The sequence below is a fragment of the Callospermophilus lateralis genome, chromosome 13, assembly GCF_048772815.1.
Source record: "Callospermophilus lateralis isolate mCalLat2 chromosome 13, mCalLat2.hap1, whole genome shotgun sequence".
Lineage (NCBI taxonomy): Eukaryota > Metazoa > Chordata > Mammalia > Rodentia > Sciuridae > Callospermophilus > Callospermophilus lateralis.
In genome coordinates this window covers 11,764,183-11,777,374 of record NC_135317.1, presented here as the reverse complement: position 1 = coordinate 11,777,374, position 13,192 = coordinate 11,764,183, and the positions used below count along the sequence as shown (strand labels likewise).

At 50.5% G+C, this 13,192-nt stretch overlaps 1 protein-coding gene across 7 annotated transcripts in view; it reads left to right on the top strand.

Annotated features, from left to right (window-relative positions):
- The window catches only part of Ttc13 (tetratricopeptide repeat domain 13), a 67,021-nt gene that overhangs the window by 38,596 nt on the left and 15,233 nt on the right, over window positions 1–13,192 (top strand). For 4 of the 7 annotated variants that reach the window (XM_077105138.1, XM_077105144.1, XM_077105142.1 and 1 more), the window contains 7 exons: window positions 814–930; window positions 1,859–1,969; window positions 6,815–6,897; window positions 8,410–8,551; window positions 8,792–8,966; window positions 10,883–11,039; window positions 12,598–12,728. In XM_077105138.1, coding sequence (XP_076961253.1) covers window positions 814–930; window positions 1,859–1,969; window positions 6,815–6,897; window positions 8,410–8,551; window positions 8,792–8,966; window positions 10,883–11,039; window positions 12,598–12,728 — 916 coding nt within the window. The remainder of the gene's footprint in view (window positions 1–813; window positions 931–1,858; window positions 1,970–6,814; window positions 6,898–8,409; window positions 8,552–8,791; window positions 8,967–10,882; window positions 11,040–12,597; window positions 12,729–13,192) is intronic. The other 3 variants (XM_077105141.1, XM_077105140.1, XM_077105139.1) reach the window with 1 other exon arrangement.

Below are 13,192 nucleotides of genomic sequence, written 5' to 3'. Positions count from 1 at the left end.
GCAGGGCACCTCGCTGGGCAGGGCACCTCCCTGGAGCACTTGTCCTGTGCCCCTGGTTGCCTGGGAGGTGTGCTTCCTGGTGCCTGGGCCAGTGAGGAGGCCCATTCCTCCCCAGTGCAGCCTGCCCACTACTGCCCTTGAGCGCCAGGTGCCATACTGAGTGCTGGGGATGGCGCGTCCCCTGTCCCCCGTGCTGCTTTGGAGAGCATGGATCAGCTGGCAGCACTGGGCTGAAGGCCCCTGCTGTGTGGCTGCTGGTGCCCGTTGGTTCCCTGAGCCTCTTCAGTCACCTTTGCCCTGTGGATGCTGGCCGTTTATGCTGTCAGCTTGCCTAACGGCGACTGGACTCCAAGTAGCAGGAGAGCAGACCGTGGGTGAGGGGCTGGCAGCACCTGGGCTCTGAGAGGCAGTCAGCAGCTGCCATTCCCACAGAGGACAGAGCTGAAGACCTCAGAGCGCTGTAACCTCTGCCCAGTGACTTGCTTGTGCTAATGATAGAAGTTGTCATTCAGATGAGTTTTCACAACCTCATTTGTATTTGCCAAATTTTGAAAGGTATATATAGTCCCAGCAATAAGGGTCAGATTTCAAGAAAAGTCACCGCTGGGTCCCCTGAGGGTGAGATAGTGTCAGGACTGTCACTATGGTTGCAGCTGCTCAGCCTGCCCCGACTAGACAAGGGTTCAGGCCCCTCAGCTCTCGGTCCTCACACCCTCAGAGGACATGGCTGAGGGAGCAGCTGGTGCGTGTGTGGTCAGGGAGACTCAGAAGCCAGCATCAGCTCAGTGCTGATCACCTTTTCTGGGTTTCCAGATTCTGTCCCCTCTGGGACGAATTAATGAAGCAGTGAGTGATCTCACCAAAGCCATTCAGCTCCAGCCGTCCGCCCGGCTGTACAGGCACCGGGGAACCCTGTACTTTATCTCCGAGGTGAGTGGCTGTGCTCGGTTTCTCGTGCTGCTGAGCGGAGCTCTCCTGTCCCCATCTGCCTGGGCTGTGAGTAAGACCCTGGTGCCACAGCACAGCCCCAGCAGCCTGGTAGACAAAGGGACATATCCAAGTCACATGTTCTCTTCTAAGCTGTTAGCAACAAAGTGTGAGCTGATAGAAAAGGTAAGAAGAGGCTGGGCACGGTGGCCAAACCTGTAATCCCAGCAGCTCTGGAGGCTGAGGCAGGAGGATCATGAGTTCAAAGCCAGCCTCAGCAACCCAATGAGGCACTAAGCTACTCAGGGACACCCTGTCTCTAAATAACATACAGAATAGGGCTAGGGATGGGGCTCAGAGGTCGAGTGCCCCTGAGTTCAATCCTGTACCTAAAAAGAAAAAGGTAAGAAGAGGTGAAGTCTGGTTCAGGGTGATGCCTCCGCTCCTCTTGCAGACGCCAGCAAAGGGAAGCAGGGCGTGCAGCTGTGTGGATCTGTCTGAGCATCCTGAGGAGCCTGGCCTGAGCTCGCCTGGCTTCTCAGTACAGCTCTGCGTGAGCAGCCCAGACTGGCAGGAGCGTCCTCTGTGCACCTTGTGAGTGCCACCGCTGCTCTTGTTGGTCTGTAGTGCTTTCAATAAGAGCTTTTTGTTGAAAAGAAGAAACGTGAAAAGGGCCTCAGCAGGAGCCAGGTTGGACCCACGGCCTGGTATTTTAGAAGTACCCAGAATATTATTCTTTCTGTAGTTGAGATAAAAGACTTGAATTAAACCTCTGTGATAACCAACTACCAACAAATGATCTGAGTGTGGCCAAGAAGTGTTCCCTGGGGAGTCCTTGAGGATGCAGGATGCGTGGGGTTTCTCTGCTTGTCAGAGGCAGGAGGCGTCCCACCATCTGACCACCCCTCGCGGTCTCCCCTCCCTCCTGCAGGACTATGCGACGGCCCACGAGGACTTCGAGCAGTCCTTGGAGCTGAACAGGAACCAGCCCACAGCCATGCTGTACAAAGGCCTGACCTTCTTCCACAGAGGGCTTCTCAAGGTGACGGTGCTCTGTAGCGCGGGTGCACTGCACTTTGCAGGGACAGGGGCTTCAGGGGAATTCAGCATGACACATGTTAAGAAGGCATCTCGGGTGTCTGATTGGTCTCTCCTAGAAAATAGTCTGATATTTATTGAGCTCCTACTGTGTGCCAGTGTGTCAGTCACCTTTGCATTGCTGTGACCCAAATACCCAGTCAAAACACCCTAGAGAAGGAAGTTTATTTGAGCTTAGGGTTTTAGAGTTCCAGTCCTTGGTCAGCCAGCTCCATTGCCCGGGTCCCCAGCTGACTCAAAACATTGTGGTAGAGGAGAGCTGAGCTCCTAGCAGCCAGAAAGCAGAGAGAGGGGAAGGGCTGGGAGGAGATAAGCCTCTAGGGCGCGCCCCAGCGACCTCCTTGCTCCAGCGAGGCCCTGCTCACAGTCATCCCTTCCGCCATTGGTGGATTAATTCATGGATGGGGCTAGTTCTCCTGGTCTAATCACCCCTCAAAGGCCCCACCTCTAGCATGGGAGACTCTGGGGCACATTCTAGTTCCAAACCATAGCAGCGAGGTCCTTGGAGGTGCAGAAAGGGAGACGATGCAAGGTGATGAGGAAGAAGTAGGACTTGCACTCTCAGAGTGCATCGCAGAGCTCAGGGGGGAGACAGGGAGAAAGCCCTGGGGGCTGTGAGGGGCACAGAGCAGGCACAGGCAGGTGGGCGTTGGTGGAGGCCAGGCCTCAGCCTGGGCTCTGTGCTGAGCATTCTGACTGAGGCTTGTGAACCCTAAGGAGCTATGAGTTGAAGATTTGGGGAAAATCTATAATTGGAACCAAATCTGTGATTTAGGAAGTAGATTTAGGATTGTGGCGGCCACAGTGAGGAGGTACAGAGACTGGCTAGTGGTGTTGGTGGTGTCCCCTGTGCCTGAGGAGACCTTGAGGAGCTGCTGAGGTGCTCTGGGAGCAGGAGGAAGGTGCTGCTGGGCTGGTGTGGCTCAAGGACCACAGGGCACTGGGGGTAGGCGGCAGAGAGCGGCAGGAAGGCTCTTGGTCTAGGGTCTGTGTTGCGACTGGGCAGCAGCACAGGGCAGGCGTGTGCTGTGGCAAACAGAACATGCCTTTTGTCACTGAAAGCAGTTCTGGTGACTTGAGGGTCCAACACACATGGCACTCTGTATCTGTGGGTCCCACATCTGTACTTGGAGGAAGCATCGTGTGGCACTGACCAATGTGGACCTCCTGCCATCATCTCCTGGAGAGCACAGCACAGCCCTGTCCCTCAGCCTATGGAGGAGGCATCCAGGAAGAGGGGAAGCCCTGGAGAAGTCCTGAAATGCACAGAGGGCTTGGGCTGCATGCACCTGAGCGCCTGCAGGCTTCGGCAGGCCTCGGTACCTGCCACACCGTGGGGCAGTTGTGCATGTGGTGGGGATGGGCAGAGTCCCCTGTGCAGATTTGTTGGTGTCAGTGTTGTGGACAGGGCCCGCCATGCGGCAGGTTCTCAAAAAGGATTGGATGAATGGATTTCAAGTACAGCATTGAATCTGGCCTTGGAAGGTCTTGCTCTGAAGCTTTTAGCTGTGCTGCAGGCCATGCTCCTGAACCCTTCTACCAGCCTATCCTTCCACATCTAAAGTGCAGGGACAGTCCTGTTGTCCACCCTTGAAGTGACTGAGGACTGAGTACAGTACTGTGTGTGAAAAGTGCTCTCTGAACTCTAAATGGGAATTGGGTGTCGTTATGAATGTTTTCCCTTTGGAAGTCAAGGTTGTATAGATTCTGGAAAAATAACCTCCATCCCACAAAAACAAAACCAAGAAGGATGTTGCACATTCTGTGTCTCGCACTCACATGCCCTGGCCAGTGAGTGGAGGGTGGTTCCAGTAGAGTCACGTCCCTCAGACAGACTGGCTTGGAGAGTTGTTGGTCAGGATGCACTCAGGCAGCTGCCAGGAGACTCTGACCTTTGTTCTGAATCTGCCCTGTGCTCCTGCAGTTCTCACACAGCCACCTTAGATGAACAGGTCCAGACCCACAGTACTGTGCTCAGTTGAACCCTCAAGTGGCTCGTGGAGGAGGAGAAAGCTTAAAACGTAGAGAAGCCCATCCTGGTAAAGATCAGAGTGCTTTCACAGTGAACAGAAGCAGACGGCTGACTTCCCTTCACCTTGGCACTATGCAGCTGGCTTCAGGATGTGGGAAGTGACATTTTTAGAGAAGTGCTGAAACGGACACACTACTACAGATTGGACAAGGGCTGTGATTAGCTTATTCTGGATCAGCATGATGAGGACCCAGATACGGGGTTTTCATATCCTGAGCATCAGAAGCCCCTCTGTGAACCAGTCCTGCCGAGGTTTTTGGTCTGTGCTCCTAGCACAAAGTCCCCAAGAGTCATAGTGGGACACTTTCTGCATTCTTGTAGATCTGCTGGGAGGTGGGCCTCACAGGAGTCCCAGCAGTATAGGAGGCATGGAAGGAGCCGGGCTGTCCCCGTTACCTAGGGGGAACCTGAGTCAGTGGTGAAACCGCAGAGTTAATGCAGGAATTGGGTCCAGATGCTTCTGTTTCTCTTGTTAACCAAAGTGATGAAAGGACCAGTGAGTTTGAGCTTTTTTTATATCCTAAAAATGGTCTGTGTAGGCCAATGACAATTTAAAAATTAATCAGGTGGGTGACTGTGGGACAGTAGCTATTAGGCAATGTCATTTTACAGATTTCACAACCGCCAACTTAGCTGCTCTCAGGCATTTTGGATGTTCCTAGGGAAACTAGAGCAGAGTCTTTCTGTTAAAGCTGTCCGATGCTATTCACTCCACCGTTTTTACCAACCTTTACTTTGAGCTGCCTGAGTGTATTCTTGGTATCAGTGAGCAACTGCAGAGGGTTGGTGGCCGTCAGCCTTTGGTATTGACTCTCAGTGGTCATTACCAATGAGTTTGAGCTGTTTTTATATCCTAAAAATGGTCTGAGTAGGCCAATGACAATTTAGAAATTAACCAGGTGGGTGACTGTGGGACAGTAGTATGCCAAACAGATGAATTCAGGGCCAGTTCATGTATGTAAAGACCAACTCGTTTGAACGCAGTTCTCTGTTCCTGGTGGCTTACCATCCTGACTCTGCTGTGTCCCCTCTCTGGCAGAGTGAGGTAGCCAGCTGTGCAGTGATTAGACAGGAGCCCCGAAACCCAAGGCTCTTAGGAGCTGGAAAGAATCAGACTTGGAAGAACTGTGGCGTCCACGCATGCTGTAAGTGGAGCGGGCGGCAGGTGCCTCCTGGGCACCGCACCAGGTGTCCACATGCACTCGGACTGGACACGCCCGGCTGTCCTTCCTCCTGCACTCCTCGCGTCCGCCCAGCTCTTCAGCTTCAGGCTCCCTGCCCTCCTCTCCCTCGCCCCGTCCCCCTAGCCTCCAGACCCTGTCCCAGTCTGCCTTCAAACATGTCCCCTGGACCTGACCCTTCTCTCCTCTCCTCGAGCACTGTGTGAGCTTTCATTATCTCTTGCCTGGACTGCCATGGTAACCTTGCTGGGCTGCTCTGCCTGCTGCCCTCCTGTTCTGGCAGGCAGCCTTCTCCCTGGGGTGGCATCTACTGGGGCCACACCTGCTGAGGTGCCTGGTCCTTGCGGGCAGCGTTGTCCCGCTTGCTGCCTCAGTGGGCCTTTGCCCTCTTGCCCCCCAAATGCTCTGCCCGCCCCACACACCTATCCGCAGAATACCCCTGTCTCCAAGTCCCACTCCACTCCCACTTTCTCCCAAGCCTCTCCTGGTGACCCCAGGTGCAGTTGGCCGTTCCCTTCTCCGTATTCCCAGAGACTTATCTGTCTCCATGTGGCTGCTGATTTTTATGTCTAATAACCCAGCTAGCAGTTGGCTGTCTAACTAGACTGCATTCTTTAAGGACAGAGATAATGACTTGCTCATCTTTGTGCCCCCCTACCTCAGCTCTTTCTGGCACATAGTAGGCGCTCAATACATGCTTGTTGGTGAAAGAACAGTTGTAAAGATCTTAAAAATCAAGGTTCTGCCATGGCAGGAAGCCAAATTAAGGGTAGCCTCTTGCTCTCCATCCCACCAGATACAGTCAGATGTAGGGCAGATAGCTCTCTGAGAAGAATTGAGACTGGGCTGCTTTTGCTAAGCAGTTTACAGATGTTTGCAGAGTGCCTACCATGTGCAAAGTGTCTTCAGGAGCACTCTCCCATTAGTGGCCTGAGTGTCTACAGGGAAGCCCTTTTCCTTAAAGCTACCACAGAGCAACTTTATGGCAGTTAACTGTAGTAAGATGCTCTTCCCGGGACAATGTGACGTGTCTTTTTGTTAACAGTAATAATGAAGTTGTGGTGACAAGTTCAGGACTAGGCCTAGGGGGTCACCCTTAAGCAGAACGGAACACCATTCTGCAGGCTCTCAGGGAAGAGGAGGGTTCTGGGAGCCCTCGTCTCCGTGCTTCCTTTCCTGTTTGGCCAGGGAAATCCCCAGATGGCACTCCTGGGAGCCTTTTGTCTTTCTTTACACACATTTTTCTCTCTTATCGATGAGATTTTAAACGCTGCTAGTGTGATCATTTCAAATGCTCTCACGCAGCTTCCAGGTTACTTTTGGTCTGTTAGGCCTTTATTAATGAAGGAAATGATATTCAGATGAAGGTGCATTCTAGTGCATTTGTTACCCCTGAAATCAAACCCTCCTCACTCAGAGTCTGTTGCATTTCCTTTCTCTCTCTCAAGTCCACCTTTTTAAAAGAGACTCTTGTCAGGGACCATGCGTAATATCTGTTTAAATCCTTTAGTGATTTATATGAAACTTGATTTTAAGAGCTATGCAAATGAAATAATTTTCCACATACTTTTTCCAGGAAGCCATTGAGTCCTTCAAAGAAGCTCTGAAGCAGAAAGTTGATTTTATTGATGCATATAAAAGCCTGGGGCAGGCCTACAGGTAAGTCATGGTCATGGGGCACGGGGAGATTGAGGAAGAGGCCTGGAGCAGGATGTTATAGAAGATACGTTTCTTACCCAAGAGAGGGTCATTCTGAGGGTGGGCATTTGTGTGCTGGTGGGTAGTCCCCAGGACCTAGGCAGCAGGTGGGTGGTCCCTGAGACCTAGGCAACTGTGTGTCACATCAGCATCTTGAGCACCCTGGGTATGACCTGTTGGCCAGGAAGTTCTTAGTCCTTCGAAGTCATCATTTTGAACCTGGCATTTTGAAGCTCCTGGGTTGTAGATGTTGCTGTCACTTTCAGATGGTAATATGGTGAATTTCCACATCACATGATCTGCTTGAAGGTGAAGGGATGAGAACATCTTGGTTATAATGTGCCTCTGCCAGGCGGGAGCACTAGTGACTGGAACCTGGCACCTGGCTTCAAGCCTGGAGCTCCCTGGTAGAGCCTCTGACTACACTCTGATCCCAAGAGGAGGCGGGTGGCATGACAGTGGGGCTCATGGCTTAGACCCTGAGAGGCTAGATCCTGGCCCCCTCCACAGGTGTGGACCCTGACCACCCTGAGCTCCAGGGTCTCCCTGTCAGGTCCCCCACTCAGGTGGGCCAGACTAAAGAGCTTATTTACTGGATGTGGTAGTTTGAGACACTGTCTTACACTGACTTGGAGAAAGTGCATTTGGATTTGTTTGGAGTTTAAGGGATCATATGTATCCCTCCTGTCCCACAGAATCGTTGGGAGTAGAAATTGAAAACAGACTGGAAATCACCTTGTAAAGTGCTCTATGAATGTAAGCAGATATTTTATAACAAATACTTGTTATTTATAGAAAACTGATGTATAGAGTATCTGGAAACTATTCCTATTCTTTGAAAATTGTTAGGTTAGTAAGAAATATTTCATTCTGGAATGGTTAAAATTCTAAAGTACACTTTCATCTCAAAATTTCAAATTTAGGGCTGGGGATAGAGCTCAGTTGGTAGAGTGCTTGCCTTAAATGCACAAGGCCCTGGGTTCAATCCCCAGCACCACCAAAAAAAAAAAAAAAATTCAAATTACATAATGATTTCCTAGATTAAGTGGAGTAATGTCAGTGGACCAAGATAATAGTAATAATGATGAGAATAAAACAAATCTTAAGTCTGTGAATTTGATTCAGAACAACAAACCTGTATATGATTATAATCTTCATACTTTTTTCCAAAGGGAAAAGTATGTTTTAGTATTTACTAAAATTCACTTTTTTAGGGGTGAGAGCTCATTTTGAATTGGGCAGAGGGTTTTGAGTAGCGTGTATTTGTGGAAATCAGTACGTTAACGTCCCAGAGTTCGGGAGCTGTGTGGTTGTCCTCCTGTGCCCTGGCTAGCCTCACAGGCAGGTGGAGCACACTGGGTCAGAGGCTCTGCCCAGGTTCAATGGCGAGGTGGCATCTACCCACGCCCGCTCCGCAGTCTGCATGTTCTCTGTGCTGTCTACACTGTGTTCATCCTGGTGTTGAATATCTAGAGAACTGGGCAATTTTGAAGCGGCCACTGAGAGCTTTCAGAAGGCTCTACTGCTCAACCAGAATCACGTGCAGACCCTCCAGCTGCGGGGCATGATGCTCTACCACCATGGCAGCTTGCAGGAAGCCCTGAAGAACTTCAAGGTGGGCCCGCACAGCAGGAGGCACTGGAGTGGGTGCTGGGTCTTTCTTTGGAGAGCTGAGTACATGACTAGGGAAGGGAGCCAGGGACAGTGTGCAGTCCATGGAAGGGAAGGGGATATTCCTTGTCTTGCCCTGTAGTTTACAGAGTAGAGGTGTGTCTGAGCCAGATTGAAGAATGAGGAACTGCAGTTTCTTAAGCTGCGTGGGTGCTGACATGGCATTCTGTGTTTCCTTGCCCAGAGGTGTCTGCAGCTGGAGCCATATAATGAAGTGTGCCAGTACATGAAGGGGCTCAGCCACGTGGCCATGGGACAGTTTTATGAAGGGATCAAAGCACAAACCAAAGTCATGCTGAACGATCCTCTTCCAGGCCAGAAGGCTAGCCCGGAGTACCTCAAAGTGAAGTACCTCCGTGGTAAGTCAGGAAGTGCTTGGACCTTCAGAATCATAGTCTCTGGGAGTCTGGGTCTCTTGCCCCCAGCCCCTCTGGCCAGCTCATGCTTTCCTACCCTTCCTGCAATATTTATTTCTGAAGTTCAAATACATTTTACCTGAGTGAGAAACACATCATCACATGTGACGGTCTTTGGGATGCTCCCGCCTGGCCACAGCTCATCTGGGACACAGAGGGAAGGAGAGAGGCCTCTGCATGCCTGCTGGGACTGTGGGGGGTGCCACCTCCACCTGCCTCCTCCTTCCTGGGATCCTGTGTATGAGGAAGCGAATCTTAACCTTGTGTTAGTCTCACCTTCTCCACAGCATGTAGAGGTGTTTCTTGCCTGGATGAGGCCTGTCTTGTTTTGTTATTGTTAGCCCTCTGCACCATCACTGCCCAACAGAAAAAAAAATTGCTCCCTCTGTATGTAATTTAAAATTTGTGAGAGCCATATTAAAAATTAAAACAAGCAGGTGGAATTAATTTTAATAATATATTTTATTTAATTTGATATACCCAAAGTGTTAGTTCAGCATATAATTAACATAAAACAGTATTGATTAAGTAATTTACATTATTTTTGCACTAAGTGAAATATGGCTTATATTTTACAGTTTTATTATATCTCAGTTTGAGTGGTAAATTTTTATTGGATATTCTCTCTCTTTTTTTTTTTCCCTGTGACAGTAGGGATTGAACCCAGGGCCTCACTCATGCCAGGCAAGCACTCTAGCACTGAGCTACATCCCAAGCCCTTTTAAAAAATGTTATTTTGGTATAGGGTCTTTTTTGCGGGGGGTGGGGAGTACCAGGGATTGAACTCAGGGGCACTCAAACACTGAGCCCCATCCCCAGCCCTGTTTTGTATTATTTCATTTAGAGACAGGGTCTCACTGAACTGCTTAGCACCTCACCATTGCTGAGGCTGGCTTTGAACGCACGCTCCTCCTACCTCGGCCTCCCAGGCTGCTGGGATTACAGGTGTGGCCACCTTGCCCGGCTTCTACAGGGTCTTGATGAGTAGCCCAGGCTTGCCTGAAACCTGGGGTTTCCTTCTGAGTAGCTGGGATGACAAGTATGCACTGCTGTGCTCACCTTTCACTGTAGAGTCCTCGCCTGGATTTAGATCTCATAAAATTTACAGCTGAAAAGTTAGATTCACATATGCAGATTATTTCAAATTTCCCAGGTTTTCTAATAATTGAATCAAGCATCAGTTGTTGTTGTAGGTGGAACACGATATCTTTATTTATTTATCTTTATGTGGTGCTGAGGATCCAGCCCAGGGCCTTGCACGTGCTAGGTGAGTGTCCACCACTGAGTCCCAGCCCCAGCCCAAGCAACAGTTTTAAATTCAAATCAAATAAATATACACTCCTGTCCCCTCAGGCTCATCCTAAGTGTTCCTGGCAGGTGACCCAGGATGCCCCCTCGGCAGCCCTACTCTTCACCCTCTTCCAGGCTCAGCTAGCGTGGCCTTGTGGACCGCAGGCCGAGGATAGTCCCCTGCACCTAGTCCTCCTGCAGTGCTTCTGCAGTGACGGGCAGAGGGTATGCTGGAGAAGCTGTGTCCTCACAGATCTGCCTGTCAGTTAACAGAGTCCCAGCCTCAGCCTGGCGCTGAGCTTGGTTCTCAGGCTTTGGAATTGAAAGATGAGGTCTTCGTTGTAGTTTGTGGGAAGGTGTCTACAGTGTAACCAGAGTTGACCAGGTCAACTGCCTTGTCCTTGACCCTGGCACTTCACGTCAGGGTCAGGTGGCCCTGTTACCATGTCATAATGGGGCCTATTAAAGCTTAGGGTTTCCTGTGGAGTCCTGAAATCAAACAGCAATGTGTTAGGTGCATCTGAGTGGCTGGCAGCTTAGAGAGCACGGCCCTGCCTTTGCCTCCACAGAATACTCCCGGTACCTTCATGCACACCTCGACACGCCCCTCACAGAGTACAGCGTAGACATGGACCTGCCTGGCAGCTTCAAGGACCACTGGGCAAAGAGTCTGCCCTTCCTCATAGAAGACTACGAGGAGCAGCCAGGCCTGCAGCCCCACATAAAGTGAGTGCTGCCGGGGAACATGGTGCTCTTTGCCTTTCAGAGCCGAGCAGCAGTGCATGCTCATCCTTCTCCATCACCATGTGGCTCCCTGTCCACTGTGTCCTTACCCTTCTTCATCACCACCTGACTCCTGTCCACTGCATCCTCACCCTTTTCCATCACCACGTGGCTCCCTGTCCACTGCATCCTCATCCTTCTCCATCACCACGTGACTCCCTGTCCACTGCATCTTCATCCGTCTCATCACCATGTGGCTCCCTGTCCGCTGCATCCTCACCGTTCTCCATCACCACGTGGCTCCCTGTCCGCTGCATCCTCGTCCTTCTCCATCACCACGTGGCTCCCTGTCCACTGCATCCTCACCCTTCTCCGTCACCACCTGACTCCTGTCCACTGCATTCTCACCCTCCTCCATCAACACGTGGCTCCCTGTCCACTGCATCCTCATCCTTCTCCATCACCACATGGCTCCCTGTCCACAGCATCTTCATCCATCTCTATCACCAGTGGCTCCCTGTCCTCTGCATCCTCACCGTTTTTCATCACCACATGGCTCCCTGTTCACTGCATCCTCACCCTCCTCCATCACCATGTGGCTCCCTGTCCACTGCATCCTCATCCTTCTTCATCACCACGTGGCTCCCTGTCCATGTTCGCATTTGATTTCTTCCTGGAGCTCATAGGACTTGTTTTCACGCAGAATACCTTGAGGCTGTTGATGGACATCTTTCCTTCCAACCTCACTTTCCCTGCTGCTTACACTTAGGCGCTTTGACATGCTTGATTCTTTTACTGTGTTACTTTCATAAGAAATTATTTAACATTTCAAAAGCTTAAAGTTACATAGTAACAACTACTGCTGTAAAGTGGCAAAAATGGAAATGTTAAAGGGCTCTCATTGTGAAACAGTTGGGTCTGGAATAGAATTGGATGCCTAGGAGTCTAACGATGCCTTAAGGGAGAGAATTACTAAAGTTGGACCCTTCCATTTTCTCAAGCCAGAGTGGAGAGTGAAAAGCACCTTTCTGAGAACAGTAGTGTCCTGGGGTGAATGCAGTGGAGTAACAGGGCCCCTGGGCACAGGAAGGCTGGGTTGCTGAGCAGGGAGGGACTGAAGCATCCTCGTTGGAGGCGTGGCCCAGGTCTTAACAGAAGCACATGTAAATCCTTCCTTCCTGGTGGGAAAGCAATACCACTTGGCCCCCAGGATCCCTGCACATCCACATCATTGGTATGAGAGCCAGGGGCCAAAGTCACCAGTGCCATATAAGGAACAATAGACCACAGCCTGAAACCTTGAGGCCTGGATATTGTAGTTATTGAATGCAGATTGAAAATTACTCCAAGTGAAATGTTTAAGAAATGGTGAAGAGAGAACAAGAGACTGTCACAAATAGATCTTAAATAGATCTTAAAAGTTTTAGGAATAGAAAATGTGATTGTTGAAATAGGAATCCAACATACAAGGTAACAGCAGATCCACTGTGGTCTGCTCTTGAGGGATGGCTCACTCGTGTCTGCTGTGCAGGTTCTCACCAGGTAGTGATGTTTCTTCCAGAGACGTGCTGCATCAGAGTTTTGAGAGTTACAAGCCTGGAGTGCAGGAGCTGATCTGTGTGGCTGATCGTTTGGGGTCACTGATGCAGTACGAAACGCCCGGCTTCCTGCCCAACAAGCGGATACACAGAGGTATTCTGGGAACTGGTTTGGAATGCGCTGTCTCTAGCATAAGAGCCGAGGGTCAGTCCACTTCCTGCTTTTTTTTTTTAATATTTATTTTTTAGTTTTTAGATGGACACAATATCTTTATTTTATTTTTATGTGGTGCTGAGGATCGAACCCAGTGCCTCATGCATGCTAGGCAAGTATGCTACCACTGAGCCACAACCCCAGCCCACTTCCTGCTTTTTAAAAAATATCTATAGTATGTGTTGAACTTACCCTTTATGCAATCCCCACAGAGACACGTTGAGTCATTCAGGGGGAATTGTGAAAGAAACACCACTTCCTGCCCTCACAGACCCAGAACAGAGGTCCTCTCGGGTCCTCTGTGGGTCGGGTGGGTGGTCCAGGGGCACCGGTTTGGTTTGTTATAGTGTAGTGAGGAGTTCAGAGGATGGGAGCTTCACCTGCTTTCCTGGGGGAGCTGGGAG